A 19182-nucleotide genomic window follows, 5' to 3' on the forward strand; every position below is an offset into this window, starting at 1 on the left:
AATAGCTCTACTAACCTGTGCTTTTAAATGATTTATCCTATTAATTTTCACAAGGTATCATTGAATTTGCTTCTACCAGCCCTTCCGGTGGCCATTCCAATTCATAACAACTCTGCATGTAAAACAAAATCACAACTTCACTTTTTGCTATTCATCTTAAAGTTGAATCCTACCATTACTTCCGATACTGGAAACGTTTTCCTTCTTTGCTGATTATTTGTAACAAAGAATCTTCATGATTTAAAGCACTCTAAAGACAAGATACCTGTAAATCTTATGTTCAAATGCACACAGTTCCAGATTGAGCAGTCTTGCACTGTAGAGGGAAATACTTGAGAACACCACCCTGCCCATTATGCCAACCCTCTACCTCCAGGTATCTTACCTGTGGCTTGGATCTGGTAATGAATCTAGGTCTCGGGTAGGTATTACACAGGCATCAATCAATGCTTCCAGTATGACTGGCCACCAGCTCTCAAGGACAGGTCGTGCAACCCTAGAGCTCTTGATTCAGGGGAGATTGTGCTACTGTGCCTAAGCTGCAGTTTAGGTAGCAGAATTTCCAAAAAGTGGTGGGGTGGAGTTCTCACCAGTTCTTTAAATAACAGTGGCCAGGATCCCTGCTGTCTGCCATTGAATCCAACCCATGGTGATTTGGGTGTGGAATTTTCTCTGTGTGGCTATGAATGTTAGGTCAATTGAAATTTTGCAGTCTGAGACTGACAGGTATGTTTAGTTAATGGTATCAAGGGCTGTGGATCAAAATTAAGCAATGAGGTTACAGATATAGGCCATCTTTGATCTCAGTAAATTGCGCAACAGGATTAGGAATTGATTTGTGTATTTCGGTTCTTATAAAGCTACATTTCCATTCACCTAGTTGGAATTGCATGATGGCTTGTTTGTTTGTTCCACATTTCTGCAAGTGCTCATTGCTCCTTTATGTAGGCATTATGGTTATAGGGACATGGAAGGAGCATGATAACGATGGAGGCCATGTAGAGAGAAAGGAAGGGACAAGCAAGTATGGATAGCTAACCTTTCAAAATGTTCTGAAATCCAGACCATTGTTTGTGGCTCCTAAGCCATGGAGAAGATAGCCATATTTAATGTAAATTGTTGAGGACTGAACAGATGCTTACCTTTTGTCAAAGAGCTAATTGGAATGGGAATGCAAATTGCAAGCTTTGTACCTAGACAGCTATCACAAGAAAATCACCAACACTGGGAATTGGGCAGATATCCCAGGATCAGCAGCACCCTCCTGTCCCATTTGTAAATAATTTGGAGTCAGCTTGACCCCTCAAATCTGGCCGCTAGAACCAAACTATAGTTGGTTCCTTAATGAGGAGTTAAAGTGTTTATTTCATCTGGTGCTGTTCTATATATTTGTCAGGTTAGAACCCAGAATTATTTCAAATATCATTCAGATAATTGTATAATTCACCAATTTGTGAATACATGGCTTTTTCTTTTGAATAACTCTACCCTAAAGCATTTAGCCCCACATTCATGAGAGAATTGCTGTTTGCACGTTCTATAACTTGTCGTGGTCTCATTAGCAGAAACCAAAATGTTGACATGTTTTGTTAGTGCTGATGCCAGCTTGTCTGATGTGCCCATCATATTTGCCAAACTTTGAATTAATATGTGACCCTCTGCCAACTGGGGTGACCAACCATTTCAAAAAGTGACATGAAAAAAAAGTGACTTCCCCTGTGCAATTCCCCTTCTTCCTGGGAGCCTCTGCAAGATTTTCTGACTCCGAGTCCAGGTTGGAGACCTAGTACAGTTCTGAATTACTATTTATAATTAATTTGTGTGAAGAAGGCATCACTGGCTAGGTCAGTATTTACTGTCTGTTCTTAATTGCGTAGAAACCAGTTTGGAATAAACCACATTGCTGTGGGTCTGGAGTCAGACTTAAACCAGATCAAGAAAGCTTGGTAGATTTTCCTCTCTAAAAGACGAGAGTGATCCAAATTATTTTTTATGACAATCAACAGCAGTCCAATGGTTGCAATTAGGCCAGATTTTTATACCAGATTTTCAACAAATTCAGACTTCATTACCAGCCATGGTGGACTGAATACTCATGCCCCAGAACACTAGCTTGTGGCTGAGCATTACTAGCCCGGTGAGATTATTATCTTGCACTGTGTCCCTGAAATCTTAACTGATTAGTCACTCAGGAAATGTTAGACATTAAAACCCACACCAGCTCCTGGATAACTACAAAATTGACCTCCCAACCACTCATATTGAGCCCAGCCCTCACCTGACAACCCCTCATTGATATCCCAACACCCTGACTACTAATAATTCCCTACCAATCCCCCATTCACCCTTGCCAGATTGTTATCCAAATGCTCTTGCTGACCATTTGCCTAATCCCTGACCAGACCTCACTAAACCCAACCACTTGATATTTTCCTACTGCTCCTCGTCTGACTATCCCCAAACACATACCCACCTGCCAGCTTACCTAACTACCCAGCTCGCATGTGCCATCCAGTTCACCTACCATCCTACTCAGCTGCCATTGTTACCCACCTTGCAATTGCACTCAGTTGCCACCACCCAGCACATTTGGCACTTCACTAACTTTCCAACCATACTCATTTACCATTTTATCAACCCACTACCTGATCCATTACCCTACCCACCTACCACCTACGTACCTATTCACTTACAACAACCACCGACCCAACCATTCACTCACTTAACATTCACTAATATTCAGACTGGACACTTAAACTTACCATATGGCAGATACTGCTGTGAAAAGGGATCAGAGGCATGGCCTGACATCCCTTGACTTTCCTTCAATGTGATGAAGCACTCGGGGAGACACACTGTCCACATTTCTGGAGAAGCCGGTTTGGAAGGTCCGGCAAGAACTGTTGAGTTGTGTTGATTGGCGACCTTGATGAATGCTGCTTCTCAGAAGAGGAACCAACGTATTTGGTAAGTCTGTTCCAAATTTTTTTGGTAAAGCAGACATGACAGACTCACTGCTGTTTTTGTGGAACTGTGTTTTCTTTAAGCAAATGAACAAATCTACTACTTTTATTTATTTTTAGTAGTGCCTGAATCTTTGTAATTTACATCATGTGATTTATCTCACCTCTTGTTTTATTACTGTTTTACAGAGCAGTTTGAACAGTGATCAAGGTCTTGGCTTGGCCTCTTTAAGTGTCATCTATGCAGCTCTTATCCTGTCTTCAATGTTTCTTCCACCGCTGATGATAAAGTATCTTGGTTGTAAATGGACCATTGTTATCTCCATGTGCTGCTACGTTACATTTTCAATCGGCAATTTTTATCCTAGCTGGTAATGATATGTAATCTAACCTTTTTACTAATGTTTTGATTGATTTGCTGGAATTATTCCACCTGGGCCACCAATCTCCTACCATCAGGCTAATACTTGCCAAATAAAAAGCACCCATAGTTTAAAATTGAACTCACCTCTCCAAATTCAGGGATTGGACCATTCCTGCCTGCTGGGTTCAAGAATAAAAAGCCTTGCTCCAAGATCAGATTGTTGTCCAGAGTACAGATTTGGATCCTGTCCCCTCCCCTTGGATTTTTAGGTCAAACCTACCTGGTCTAATAGCTTGCTAGCGGGTGCATCCTACCCAAATTGGATTCAATACAGTTGGTTAAGCAGAATGGAAAGAATCAAAACATTAATGTTGCAGGGAACCCTTTCCTCCCAAGTCTATGTAACTAGTTCCTGTTGATGTTTAGATTGATGTGTCCAGATACCAGGCACAGCAAGTTTAATGACACACAAGTTTGAATTGTTTGCAAACATGTGGTGGTAAGAGTCAGGTCATAGTTCAATTTTTATACACTTTACTAACAAACATGTTCCAAGATGTTATTACACACGCTGGAGTAGGTTGGACTTAAACCTGTGCTCCTTGGCTCAGAAGTAGGGATATTACCACTGAACTACAGAAGCCCCTCTTTGATCAGTTTCACACTTGTCCCATTTTATTGTGTTATTAAGCTTCTGAATTAAAATCAGCAGATGTTAATAAAATGATGAGGTCATATGTTTCGGTTTCCAACTCTCATGTTCAATCACCATCTTGTTTGTACAAAATACTAACCAGAATTAATAAATGCTAAGCAAATGGGATATATTTATCTAAAGCCTGTCAGGTCCTTTGTAAAGATTTACAGAAATACTTGTCTGTCAGATAATTTCATTTTATTTTAACTATTGATTGCTGTGCATTTTTTCTTTGCACCTTCAGCTCTCTTCTCTTCCTTATGTACTAAGAGGATAAAAGGATCTGGATAGTAGTGGGAAAAAGGAGTTAGGTCAGCTTCCCTGTCATCTATAAATGTTCTTGTTCCTACCCATGGATCCTTTTCTCCTTTGTATCACTCATTCCCACCTTCTAGCAAGACTCTTAATGCTCAGTGCTATGCCCTTCCTGTACAAACTGCTACTCTCCATCTTCAATGGTCTCACCTCCTGAGGCTGCAATATTTAATTCCAGCTGTAACCTTTCCTGGTGTTCATGTGGACACCAAACAACCTTGCTCACAGTTCCACAGTCAAGTGATATCAAGAGTGCTAAACTTCATAATGCTGACTCTTTTCATGACTTGTGATGACTGATGTAGCTTTTAATAATATTATATACTGATGTAGCCCTTTTGCCTGTGATAAACACTATAGTTACTTTACAAAACTTTTCTTGTCTCCAGCACCAGTCATTGACGTGGATCATGCCTCTGCCCTAAACTGGTCTGAAGCATACTGCTGCTGAATGCCCCCCGGAAAATACAAATTTTTATCAGAGATATGCTTTTAAAAAACGTTTAATGATATTGATTGGCCTGAACAGTGTTCCACCCTTCCCTTCCCATAATGAGACAGGTGTGAAGGAGATTGGACATCAACAAGCATAACATCATCTTCATTTATATTAACTATCTGTAGTCTGATTCGAGTCCTGAGACACCAGCTATTGATATTGTATTATGAATTCTATGATTCTCTTTTATGATTCTGTGATTCATTAGGAGATTTTCACTGTTTTCAGAAGAACTGTCAGGCAGGAACGGAAATGCATTGCAGACATCTGTCACTACTCGCAAACATGCAGGCCAGAGTTACATTGTTTGTTGGAACAATTTGTTTAATCTGATTTTCCCTGGACAAGTGAAAATTGTAGGATGGATAACTGTAGTTTTATAAGTGGGAGAAATACCCAAGGGTCATGGAATAATGGATTGCACTCATGGGACTTTTGTGTCCTTAAATCATTGCAACCAGCTGCATTAACAAGAAGGGATTGAACTGTAAGGGAAAGAATTTTAAAATGCATGAGTTTGTGGATTTGTGGGCAAAATATGCAAGCCCATTAGGAATCCAACTGGAACCCTACCACTTCCACACAACTTCAGTGCATAAGGCTGAGTACAAATAATGGCATCATGAGAAGCAGGTTATCAATTTTAAAATGCTAATTGGCTAATTACAGCAATTTTAATCTGGGCTTTGGAGTTTAGCTGTACAGGTTTCCCAGGCCTTCTTGAACTCACTAGTGAAAGCAAAGTGAAAAGAAAATGGCAGTTGAGATGCTGAAGCCATGACTGGGAATTATACCAATTAATTATTCACCACTACTTTCTTGCTTGCTTGTCTGAAAAAGTTTGTTCATAGTGCTAATGTTCAGGGGTTTCAGTACGCACTTTGCTGGTAAATTGAAGCTAAATTCTAGTTGTCTAATTCACCATCCTATTCCTTCCGAAGGATTTTTTTTCCCATCAAGCCTACAGTACCTTGAATGTTCAATCTTTTAGAATGCCTTGAATTCCTGGGGAATTAGGAATGGAGAAGTCACAAAGAAACCTATTCACCACTCTCTAATCAGTAGGGAGCAACAGTGTGATCACATGGAATCAAGTAGGTCACTCGGTGAACATTCTAACAAATCATACGAACCAGCAAAGAGTTAAATCAAAGCCAGTGATTGGAATATACAGAGATAACAAGGTGTAGAGCTGGATGAACACAGCAGGCCAAGCAGCATCATAGGAGCAGGAAAGTCGATATTTTGGGCCTAGGCCCTTCTTCAGAAATGGGGGAGGGGAAGGGGGTTCTGAAATAAATAGGGAGAGGGGGGAGGTGGATAGAAGATGGATAGAGGAGAAGATAGGTGGAGAGAAGACAGACCGGTCAAAGAGTTGGGGATGGAGCCAGTAAAAGTGAGTGTAGGTGAGGAGTTAGGTCATTCCAGGGAGTACGGACAGGTCAAGGGGGCGGGATGAAGTTTGTAGGTAGGAGATGGGCAAGGGGCTTGAAGTGGGAGGAGGGGATAGGTGGGAGGAAGGACAGGTTAGGGAGGCGGGGATGAGCTGGGTAGGTTTTGGCGTGAGGTGGGGGAGGGAAGATTTTGAAGCTTGTGAAGTCCACATTGATACCATTAGGCTACAGGAATATGAGTTGCTGTTCCTGTAACCTTTGGGTAGCATTGTTGTGGCACTGCAGGAGGCCCAGGATGGACATGTCGTCTGCGGAATGGGAGGGGGAGTTGAAATGGTTCGCAACTGGCAGGTGCAGTTGTTTAGTGCGAACCGAGCGTAGGTGTTCTGCAAAGCGGTCCCCAGGCCTCCGCTTGGTTTCCCTGATGTAGAGGAGGTCACATTAGGAACAGCGGATGCAGTATACCACATTAGCAGATGTGCAGGTAAATATCTCCTTGATGGGGACAGTCGTCTTGGGAACTGGGATGGAGGTGATGGAGGAGGCGTAGGGGCAGGTGTAGCACTTCCTGCAGTTGCAGGGAAAAGTGCCAAGTGTGGTGGGGCTGAAGGGGTGTGTGGAGCGGACAAGGGAGTCACGGAGAGAGTGGTCCCTCTGGGAGGCAGACAAGGGTGGGGAGGGAAAATGTCTTTGGTGGTGGGGTCGGATTGCAGATGGCAAAAGTGTCAGAAGATGATGGGTTGGATCCAGTGGTTGGTGGGGTGGTATGTGAGGACGAGGGGATTCTGTTCTGGTTTTTATTGCGGGGAGGGGCTGTGAGGGATGAGTTGCGGGAAATGAGGGAAATGATGGTGAGCCTAACCCTCCCGCTACTGGCCCTTTCTCCCACCTCAACGCACCCCCTCATACTGGACACCACCCCAAGGCCTCCTGCCCGCCCTCGACCTCTTCATCTCCAACTGCTGTCGTGACATCAATCGCCTCAAACTCTCCACCCCTCTCACCCACTCCAACCTCTTCCCCTGCAGAATGTTCACCCTCCGCTGCCTCCGTTCCAATCCCAACCGCACCATCAAACCGACGGACAAGGGAGGCGAAGTTGTAGTATGGCACACTGACCTCTACGTCGCCGAGGCCAGACGCTAACTCCCCAACACCACCACCTCCTACCACCCCCTTGATCATGACCCCACCCCGAACACCAAACCATCGTCTCCCAAACCATTCACAATCTCATCACTTCAGGTGACCCCCCCCAGCCACAGCCTCCAACCTCATCGCTCCCCAACCCCGCACCGCCCACTTCTATCTCCTTCCCAAAATCCACAAACCTGACTGCCCTGGATGACCCATTGTCTCCGCCTGCTCCTGCCTCACCGAACGTATCTCCACCTAAATGGAGTCCACCTAAATGGAGTTCATTTTCTCCCTCTTAATCCAGGAACTCCCTCCCTATGTCCATAACACCATCCATGCCCTTCACCTCCTCCAGATCTTTAAATTCCCCAGTCCCCAACACTTCATCTTTACCATGGACATCCAGTCACTATACACCTGCATTCCCCATATAGATGGCCTAAAGGCCCTCTGCTTGTTCCTGTCCCGCAGACCCGACCAGTCCCCCTCCACTGACACCCTCATCCGCTTAGTTGAACTCGTCCTCACCCACAACAACTTCTCTTTCAATTCCTCCCACGCCCTACAGACAAAGGGGGTGGCCATGGGTACCTGCATGGGTCCAAGCTATGCCTGCCTCTTTGCACGTTACATGGAACAATCCCTCTTCTGCACCTACACTGGCTCTAAACATCACCTGTTCCTCCGTTACATTGATGACTGTATCGGCACTGCCTCATGCTCCCATGAGGAGCTCGAACAGTTCATCCACTTCACCAACACCTTCCACCCCATCCTTAAGTTTACCTGGACCATCACTAATACCTCTCTCTCCTTCCTGGACCTCTCTGTCTCCATGTCTGGTAACCACCTAGAAACTGATATCCATTTCAAGCCTACTGACTTCCACAGCTACCTAGAATGCACCTACTTCCACCCACATTCCTTCAAAAATGCCATCCCCTATTTCCAATTCCTTCGCCTCCACCGCATCTGCTCTCAGGATGAGGTATTCTACTCCCGAAAATCTCAGATGTCCTCGTTTTTCAAGGACCGTAGCTTCCCCCACTCAGTGGTTGAGAACGCCTGTGATGGTGTCTCCCGCATTTCCCTCAACTCATCCCTCACACGGCATCCCTGCAATAACAACCAAAACAGAATCCCCCTTGCAGGAACGGCAACTCATATCCCACTTGGGATCCCTGCGTCCCAATGGTATCAATGTGGATTTCACAAGCTTCAAAATCTCCTCTTTCCCCCTACCGCATCCAAAATCTGTCCAGCTGGTCCCCGTCTCCCTAACCTGTCCTTCTTCCCACCTATCCCCATCCATCACCTCAAGCCCCAACCCCATTTCCTACCTACAAACTTCATCCCGCCCTCTTGACCTGTCCGACCTCCCTAGTCTGACCTATCTCCTCCCTACCTGCCCACTTACACTCACCTTTACTGGCTCCATCCCCCTCTCTCTGTTTTCTCCTCTATCCATCTTCTATCCGCCTCCCCATCTCTCCCTATTTATTTCAGAACCCCCTTTCTCTCCCCCATTTCTGAAGAAGGGTCTAGGCCTGAAACATCAGTCTTCCTGCTCCTCTGATGCTGCTTGGCCTGCTGTGTTCATCCAGCTCTACACCTTGTTGTCTCAGATTCTCCAGCATTTGCAGTTCACACAAACCTGATTGGATTACTTTTCATTACTATTCAGTTATTTCTGATTTGAATATTTGGATTTCCTCTTCTGAAGACCGATCCGAAATATTACTTAAATGCATTTATTATTTCTGTATTCCTATTATAGTTTTTCATGTCAGCCTTATAGGAACTTAAGTTAATTTTCACAATTTTCTACCTGGAAATGGCTGATGATGTCATTGAAAAATCTGTGGATTGAGGCACACAAGCAATATTCAAATGTTATCAGACTGCAGAAGGGTGATGGAGCAAGTCAAGGGAACTTTGAAGATCACTTGAGGTGTTTGGCTAAACCTGTCAGTATGCTCAAGTGAGACTAGTCACACTGTGCTACATTCTGCACAACATCACATGGCAGGAGGGAAGAGGCATGTAGTTACAGAATATTCTTCAAGGTTACCAAAGTGAAAGAGGCGTGCAGAAAATCATTAGGCAGACACCATCAGTTTATCTATCCAACAAATACATGTACATTTCAAAGCTTGCCAAAAACATCAGTGCATAACTACAATTTTATCTGTTCTATTTTGATTCATAAAGTATATATTCTGAAACTGAAGAAACTGTGAGCAGAGAATAGCAGAGGTAAGAATAAGTTAAAGTGCATCAAATCAAGCCACAGAATAAAACAGTTGCAACAGATCTCATTGAGCAATTGAAGAGAGTAAACAGATTGAATAATTTAGTTACATAATCAAAAGAAATAGACTGATATCGTTCACTGAAATTGACACAGGAGACAGACTGTATTAGAGATGGTAGGTAGGAAGAGATCATGTTAGAGGTAGTTGATAGAATCAAATGAAGAGAGATGGGGTTTAATGGTAATTAGAACATAGAACATAGAACAGTACAGCACAGAACAGGCCCTTCAGCCCACAATGTTGTGCCGACCATTGATCCTCATGTATGCACCCTCAAATTTCTGTGACCATATACATGTCCAGCAGTCTCTTAAATGACCCCAATGACCTTGCTTCCACAACTGCTGCTGGCAACGCATTCCATGCTCTCACAACTCTCTGCGTAAAGAACCTGCCTCTGACATCCCCTCGATACTTTCCACCAACCAGCTTAAAACTATGACCCCTCGTGCTAGCCATTTCTGCCCTGGGAAATAGTCTCTGGCTATCAACTCTATCTATGCCTCTCATTATCTTGTATACCTCAATTAGGTCCCCTCTCCTCCTCCTTTTCTCCAATGAAAAGAGACCGAGCTCAGTCAACCTCTCTTCATAAGATAAGCCCTCCAGTCCAGGCAGCATCCTGGTAAACCTCCTCTGAACCCTCTCCAAAGCATCCACATCTTTCCTATAATAGGGCGCCCAGAACTGGACGCAGTATTCCAAGTGCGGTCTAACCAAAGTTTTATAGAGCTGCAACAAGATCTCACGACTCTTAAACTCAATCCCCCTGTTAATGAAAGCCAAAACACCATATGCTTTCTTAACAACCCTGTCCACTTGGGTGGCCATTTTAAGGGATCTATGTATCTGCACACCAAGATCCCTCTGTTCCTCCACGCTGCCAAGAATCCTATCCTTAATCCTGTACTCAGCTTTCAAATTCGACCTTCCAAAATGCATCACCTCGCATTTATCCAGGTTGAACTCCATCTGCCACCTCTCAGCCCATCTCTGCATCCTGTCAATGTCCCGCTGCAGCCTACAACAGCCCTCTACACTGTCAACGACACCTCCGACCTTTGTGTCATCTGCAAACTTGCTGACCCATCCTTCAATTCCCTCGTCCAAGTCATTAATAAAAATTACAAACAGTAGAGGCCCAAGGACAGAGCCCTGTGGAACTCCACTCACCACTGACTTCCAGGCAGAATATTTTCCTTCTACTACCACTCGCTGTCTTCTGTTGGCCAGCCAATTCTGTATCCAAGCAGCTAAGTTCCCCTGTATCCCATTCCTCCTGACCTTCTGAATGAGCCTACCATGGGGAACCTTATCAAATGCCTTACTGAAGTCCATATACACCACATCCACAGCTCGACCCTCATCAACCTTTCTAGTCACATCCTCAAAAAACTCGATAATTGATGGAGATTACAATATTAAAAGAAAAAGCATTACATGGTTGGTGAGATGAGAATCAGTGATAGTGTGTTATGAGGTGGAAGAATAATTTCATTGCCATTTTTGGTGTATTTCTAATACATAATCAGGGCAAGTAAAATAATAGAAAGTTGGACAGAAGTTGTTTCTGTCAATTTTGTCTCAAGTTCCCTTGCAGTTGGTAAGGGGGAGCCAGTGAGTGTGGTTTACATAGACTTTAGATGGCATTTGATAAAGTCCCACAAAAGAGATCTGTTACAAAACATTAAAGTGACCAACATTGGGTGTAATAAGTTACATGGATAGAGAACTGATTGGCAGCATACAGAGAGAGAGAGAGAGATATATAAACAGGAGTGTCAGAGGCTCTATGGAAGCTGAACCAGTGTCAAATATCATAGTATAGTATCCCTACAGCGTGAAAACAGACCCTTTAACCCAACAAGTTACACTGACCCTCAGTCCCATCCCCCTCATCTACACCTCCCTGAACACTGCAGGCAATTTAGCATAGCCAGTCCACCTAACCTGCACATCTTTGGACTGAGGGAGGAAACCCACGCAGACACAGGAAGAAAGTACAAACTCCACACAGACAGTCAGCCAAGGCTGGAATTAAACGCAGGCCCCTGGCGCTGTGAGGCAGCAGTGCTAACCACTGTGCCACCATGCCACCGTTAAACTGAGTACTTAAACTCAGTACTATGCATGTGTAAGTAAAGGGTGACTTGCCAATGTGACACTGGCCTCTGGTTTTATTTCAGATAGTAACAGCAACTTTTATTATAAACAACGAGTCATACAACACAGCGAGCATGCATGCCCATGCCAAATTGTGGACCTTCCTTTTGGAATTGAACATGACTTGTTCTCTGGTCTCTTAATTCACCAAGTCATTTACCCCCACCTATCCTGAAAAGTTTAAAGGATACCAGTGGGCACCATGTGCTGTATCTAAAGACAATTGGACAAGATTAAGACTGCAACTGAAAGAATAACTTTAAAAAAAAATACAGATGAAGGAGGTGTAATCTTCCACAGCCTATAAACACATGGTCTGTGGACACCACAGCACCATGAATAAATAGTTGGCCTGTGAGGCTGTGAATCACATTAATTTATGGCTGTAAGGAATTGATGCGGACAACACTCTCCACTCCAGGGTCCCGATGGGAAGAGGGACAATTCCTGTGTTTAAAAAAAAATTCTTTTAAATTAAATAACCAACAATCAATTAAACAAAACACCCAAAATGTATTTTTTAAAGGTACCCAATCCTCTTTTTGAATGCCTCCACCAATTTGTCAAATTATCCAATTGATAAAGAACAAACAACTAATTTTGCCTACATGGGCAGTGTAGGAATAACAAAATTCGAAAAGGTGGCAAAACAAGGGAGGGAACGAAATAAAAATAGTGTTAAAGAAAACACTGCACTTTTTACATTTAAATGCAAAGGTGGCTTTGATTGATTGACCTTTCGTTATTGGTCTACCACAATTCTACTGCACCACTCCGATAATTACTGATGTTTTATTTTGAAAGATCCACTATAAAATCACCTGATTAATTAATTATCTAAGTAACAAATCATAAGTACTATCCAGTACGGCAGTGTAACAACAACAAAAAAATAAAAAGGACAGGAAAGAAGGGAGGAAACTAAATTTCCAACATGTAAAAGACTTTGCTCACTTAAAAAGAGGCGATAAAACTGGAGTTTCTTTTCATTCATTCAGAGCACTGGGGTTGGCTGGCTGAGCAGGCCACTAATTTACTGCCCATCCCTAGTTCCCCTTGGGAAGGTGATGGTAACCTTACTTCTTGAACTGCTACAGCCTATTTTGTGTAGGTCCACACACCGTGCTGTTAGGGAGTTCCAGGGCCTTGACCAAGTGACAGTGAAGGATATTTGAAAGATGTTCTGTAAGCAGCCTTGGTGAATTTCTGCAGTGCATCTTATAGATGGTTAAGAACTCCTACTATGATGTGCCAATTGTGGAGGGAGTGAATGTTATAGATGCAATGGCGGATAGTTAAGCTGTCTTATTGTAAAAACTGAAAGAACTGTGGATGCTGTAAATCAAAAACAAAAACAAATTTGCTGGAAAAGCTTGGCAGGTCTGGCAGCATCTGTGAAGGAAAAAACAGTGTTAACGTTTTCGGTCCCTTCATGCGTAGACTTTTTCCGTTAAAAATATGACTTATTTGGAATTGTCAGAGAGGCCTAAACCTCACTGGAGTCAAAACTAAATGAAGAAGAGCATTTGACCTGCATTTTCTCAATAATTGCTACGAAAGACATGAGATAATTTCTTATAATTTAAGACTTAATCTTTCAAGCGACGTAGCTTGTCTTAAACACCAGTCTTATCTTCATCATGCTATATTTCAAAGAAACTGCCTTTTCTGAATCCATTATCCACTTTATAAATGACAATACATGTTTGCCTCTCATCATTACTTCAATGAATCTTTCAGCAGCAAATAATTGCGAAATTTCTAACCTCCATAAATGATTTAGTACAATGTCAATTTGTACTGTATTTTGTTATAGGTGCAAAATTAATTAAAACAATCCACTTTTGCCTAAGAGTGCGCTTCATCAAAGTGCCTAAACTTGATTCTTAACACCAATTCTTCTTAGCATAGGTGAAATATGAGGGCTAAAATGGTCATAAAAGGTTGCTCAATGATAGGTAAATGAGGACACCTCCCATGGCGACACATCATCCTTCTTGAGTAGAAGGTTTAGGTTTCTGGATATAAATTTGTTATGATAATCTTGCTCTGTGAATGAATCTTTAGATTGCTGGCAGTTCCTAATTATCTTTAGGTTTCCCTAGCTTGTCATTTTAAACATACTCAAAATCACAACAGTAATAAAGATAAATTAATCTGGCTGTGGCACAAAGGTTAAATTAATAGTGGAACTATGATCCTCGAAAATATAAATCACAATTTTAGGAAGTAATTTAAGTATTCTCAAAATTAAGAAATGTTGGTTAGACTTAGTAAGTACATCAACACTGATGCACTCCATTGATGTGACCATCATGTGTAACTTTGTCATATACAATATTTGTCTGAAAATTGCTCTTGTATTAGCCCAATCACAGTGGAATTGCACTTGTATCTACAGTAAATGAAAGATATCGAAATGGATCATCCAAATATGTGTTGCATGAGATATTAATAATTATGATCAGCTCTATTAAATAAATTTACTCTGTTGTAATATTCACTACTTGTAAAATGATGTAAAAAAACATAACAAGAACCTACTAGTTTGCATAAATGCAGAATATGCTGTTCCAAGCTTTTAAATCTGGTAAAATAAAAATTGGATAAATCATATCAGTTAATCAATCCCTGATGTGAATTATTAAAATGGTGCAATGAATTGGATATCAATGATTAATCCTGTAGTTGTAACGAAGATATTGTTTTTCATAGGTATACACTAATTCCCACTGCAATAATTCTTGGTACAGGAGGAGCGCCACTTTGGTCTGCTAAATGTACCTATCTTACCATTTGTGGTTATCAATTTGCAAAAAAACATAGTAAGATTGGAGAAAACGTAGTAAACCACTACTTTGGGATATTCTTCCTTGTATTCCAGTCATCTGCTGTTTGGGGTAATCTGTTGTCTTCATTAATATTTCAATACAGTTCCAAAAAAGGTAAGACACCTGTTTGGAAATTCTACAATACAAGACGCATTGTTATCTCTTCTACTTTTTCTCTTTAGAAAATATACTTAATTACTTTGTTGCATTGATAATTACGTAGATTAAGGCTTAGTGTTTTGTTCAAAGGTCAGTTGTGCAGTCAGGAGAATTCATGGCTCCACTAACCTGATTTTTAAAAACAGCTGCTTGCATTTCAGATTGACCTTGGCTCACAGACTATAAAAGAATTTGGGGTGGGAAAACCTTGAGGTAGTGAGAGGATGCCAGATATGGACATAAGCTCCTATACTGTCCAAAATCTTAACATAAAGAATAAAACATAAAACATGCATCCAGCTCACAACCCTTCACTCCTGCACCCATTGTTTATGTCCATCTCTGCCAGCCCAGGAACCTCATTACTGTACCCATTCCTCATAATCCCTCATACCCACCTTGCCTTTATAGCCACTCCCATGGCCCTGCTAGTCCTTAATGTTAACTCAAAGCAATCCATGCCCTGCACCTCACCGCCTTTTCAGCAGACTGGAAAATCAGATTGATATTAGTAGCCTTGATGAGGAGTTCATAGAATGCTTTTGAGATGGTTTTTTAGGGCAGCATGTTTTGCAACCAACCAGACAGCAGGTTGTACTAGATAACTAAGTGTGAAGCTGGATGAACACAGCAGGCCAAACAGCATGGATTCTCCAGCATCTGCAGTTCCCATTATCTCTGAGCAGGTTGTACTAGACTTGGTACTATGTAATCTGACAGAATTCATTCATCACCTCAGAGTAAGACATTGTCTGCTGACTCCAGAACTGCAGGGCAAATGCATATGCATGCTCACTTGTTTTAAGTCCTTCTACATTGTTGCGTCAAATGCAAAGTCCACATTATGCCTGCAGGACTTACACAGTTAATGGTAGGGCCCTGGGGTGTGTGGCCGAACAAAGAGACCCAGGGTTGCAGGTGCGTAGCTCTTGAAAGTGGAGTCATGGGTAAACATGTCAGTGCCTTCATTGGTCATAACATTGAATTTTAGAGTTGGGAAGTGATTTTGCAGCTGTATAGGACATTGGCGAGGCCATTTTCAAGATACTGTGTACAATTATGATCACTTTCCTCTAAGAAAGATGTTGTTAAACTTGAGAGGGTGTGGAAAAGATTTACAAGGATGTTGCTGGGATTGGAGGGTTGGACTTCTAGGGAGAGTCTGAATAGGCTATTTTCCCTGGAGCGTCTGAGTCTGAGTGGTGATCTTATTCAGGTTTATAAAATCATGAGGGGCATGGATAGAGTGACTACCCAAGGTCTTTCTTTTAGGTTAGGGGTGTCCAAAGCTAGAGGGGTTAGATTCAAGGTGAGAGGAGAAAAAATTAAAAAGGACCTGAGGGGTAATATTTTCATGCAGATGGTGATGCCTATATGGAACGAGCTGCCAGAGGAAGTGGTGGAGGCGGATTATGGTCCAACCCCTAGTTGGACTGAGGGGTGTGTTTTCCATGCTATATGACTCCATGAGGTCAGAATGAGGGATGTTCACTGATGATTGCGCAATATTTAACTCCTTATATTATATAATTGACTCCTTAGAGAATGAAGCAGTCCATGTTCAACTGCAACAAGATCTGGATAATATCCAGGTTTAGATTGACGATTGGCAAGTAACATTCCCACCACACAAATGTCACACAATGACCATGTCCAGTAAGAGTCTAATTACTGTCCTTTGACATTCAATGACATTACCACCACTGAGTCCCCCATTGTCAACATTCTGGGATTATTATTCACCAGAAAATCACCTGGACTTGCCATACAGACACAATGGCTACAAGTCCACATCAAAGATCGGAAGGGTGCAGCGAGTAACTCATGTTCTGTCTCCCCAAAGCCTGTCCCCAAACACAGGCACGAGTCAAGACTGTGACCAAAAACTCCCCACTTGCAGCTCCAACAGAATTCTAGAAGCTTGACACCATCCAGGATGAAAGGGTCTGCTTGATTGGCGTCCATGGCCCCCCCCCCACCGATGCTAAGTAGCAGCAGTGTGTGTTATCTACAAGATGCACTGCAGAAATTCACCAAATGTCCTTAGACAGCACCTTACAAACTCATGACCATCTAGGAGGACGAGGGCAGCAGAAAAGGCAATAAAACACCACCACCTGCAAGTTCTCCTCCTAGCGATTCACTTGCTTTACTTGGTAATACATTGCTGTTCCATCACTATCACTCGGTCCCCTCCAAAGGCATTTTGGATCAACCTGCGGCACATAGACTGCAGCAGTTCAAGAGACAACACAACACCACCTTCTCAAGGGCAGCTCGGGACAGACAATAAATACTGGCCAGTCAGAAATGCCGTGTCCCCTGAGTCAACAAATAAAAATTAATAGGTTTAATTATATTCAGATGGTAATGTTATATTGCAAAAATTATGAATGTAAATCCCTTAAGATAATATTTATATTACAAAATCTATTTCACTGTTATGTATGAATTGTAAATGCATTTGTATTTAGGTAGGTTGCATCATGAGTGTATGCAAAAATACTGATAATCCTTTATTAATATGTAAATTAATGAAATTATGATTACGCAAATTGGAATCCTGCAGAAATAATTCAGTTTGTTACCGTACGATCTTGTAACACACATTCTTTGGCTTTCAGCTAACATCACTGATGAGATTTTAGCATACTGCGGACCTAACAATTGTCCACAACATGATTCAAAAGTCTCTCAAAATGTCACATCTGTCCACCATTCAATGGCTGTGATCCACACACTCTCAGCTATTTACACCGGTAAGTAACAATTATTTGCAGTATGCCTAATAATGTAAACGTCAAAAGCAGCAATGCTGGAAACAACTCAGCAGGTTCAGCATCATCTAGAGAAAAAACAAAGAGTAAATATTTTGACTGCAATTTAATTCTTTCTCATGCAAAGTAATGCAATCAGATGCCAAGCGACAGGAAAATTAAGGTCATGATTGTGGTGTTCTGTAAAGCTGTTATCCTGTTTGTTTTGGTCTCTGCAAAATGGAGGAGATAACATTGTGAGAAGTGAATGCAGTGAATTAAATAGGAAGATGTATAGGTAAATGGCTGCTTCATTTGAAAGGAATGTTTGTGGGCTTTTAGAGAAGAGGGGGTAAAAAGGCAGGTATTACGCCTCTGCATGGCAAAGGAAAGCACCAAAGGAAGGCGATGAGGTATTGAGCTTGGGCAAGAGTATGTGGAGGGAATGGAATATACGTTTAACTTAAAGTTCTGCTTATTTTAATTCATACCGTGTGGATTCTTCAGTTTTACTTATTCTTGACCCATTATTCACTGTTAGAGAGAATTAATAGTAATATGAAAATTGATTACCTGAATTGTGAGCTAAGACACTGCCCAATACTAGCTGAAATAATATGGCAGAATAAAAGAATACAGCAGCAATTAATTGCTTCCAGAAGTCTACATACTACTTTGTTTACATTAGCACTCTGCCTTTCAAAGTGCTACTTTTGTAGGTATCACTGTAATGTGAATAGGAAATAAAATTTTGTCTGCTGATAACATAACAAAGTTACAAATTTGCTTGCATCTATTTGATGAAGACTACATTGAAGATCTGTGTTGTAATGTCACTTCATTTAATATTTATTTTATTTCATTCATGTAGGAGTCAGTAGAAATTAATATAAATTGCTGTTACAACCTTTTAGATTTAATGCATAGATCCATGAAGGATTTTTTTTGTATCAGAGATAATGGGAACTGCAGATGCTGGAGAATCCAAGATGACAAAGTGTGAAGCTGGATGAACACTGCAGGCCAAGCAGCATCTCAGGAGCACTGTGCTCCTGAGATGCTGCTTGGCCTGCTGTGTTCATCCAGCTTCACACTTTGTTATCAAGGATTTTTTTGTACTTGGTTGAAATGGAATAACAAAGGCAAAACCACAGCACCCAAGTTCCATATTTATGAAGTGTGTTGGTTCTACCATCCAACAGCATACATGAACATAACACAGCAATATTGCATCTTTGCCATATTAGTAAATGATGTGGAGGTGATGGTGTTGGACTGGTCAAAAATCAAACAACACTAGGTTATTGCCCAACAGGTTAATTTGAAAACAGTAGCTTTAAGAGATCTGCTTCTTCCTCAGGTGTAGTGACCATATTAGTCAAGGTCAAAAAAGAGGCATCTATTTCTCATAAAATAAATAAGCTCCCCATTTGTACGTGCTGAGTAGCTAAAGGCTGCCTTAGCTTTCTTTTCTAAACTGGACTGCTTTGAAATCTGGTGCCAAGTTGACTATGGGTAGTGAGGCAAGGACTACACAGAGCCTTAAAGGGAAAGCTGGAGGCTACCACCAAAATTTTAAGTTTTTGTGT

General features: G+C 41.8%; 1 protein-coding gene and 1 long non-coding RNA gene across 5 annotated transcripts in view; one reads left to right on the forward strand and one right to left on the reverse strand.

Annotated features, from left to right (window-relative positions):
- Positions 1-19182, forward strand: part of unc93a (unc-93 homolog A) — a 148920-nt gene that overhangs the window by 54031 nt on the left and 75707 nt on the right. For 3 of the 4 annotated variants that reach the window (XM_048535527.2, XM_048535528.2, XM_059648434.1), the window contains 3 exons: positions 3153-3334; positions 14563-14792; positions 17462-17596. In XM_048535527.2, the coding sequence (XP_048391484.1) occupies positions 3153-3334; positions 14563-14792; positions 17462-17596 (547 nt within the window). Of the gene's footprint in view, positions 1-1843; positions 2968-3152; positions 3335-14562; positions 14793-17461; positions 17597-19182 lie in introns of those variants that run through there. The other variant, XM_059648435.1, reaches the window with a different exon arrangement.
- LOC132210008 (uncharacterized) overlaps positions 12941-19182 on the reverse strand; it is a 107144-nt gene continuing 100902 nt past the window's right edge. Inside the window, exons 2-3 of the long non-coding RNA XR_009446134.1 lie at positions 14392-14434; positions 12941-13239 (exon numbers count right to left, since the gene is read on the reverse strand). This is a non-coding gene — a long non-coding RNA (uncharacterized LOC132210008). The remainder of the gene's footprint in view (positions 13240-14391; positions 14435-19182) is intronic.

This window comes from Stegostoma tigrinum, chromosome 9 (genome assembly GCF_030684315.1).
Source record: "Stegostoma tigrinum isolate sSteTig4 chromosome 9, sSteTig4.hap1, whole genome shotgun sequence".
NCBI lineage: Eukaryota > Metazoa > Chordata > Chondrichthyes > Orectolobiformes > Stegostomatidae > Stegostoma > Stegostoma tigrinum.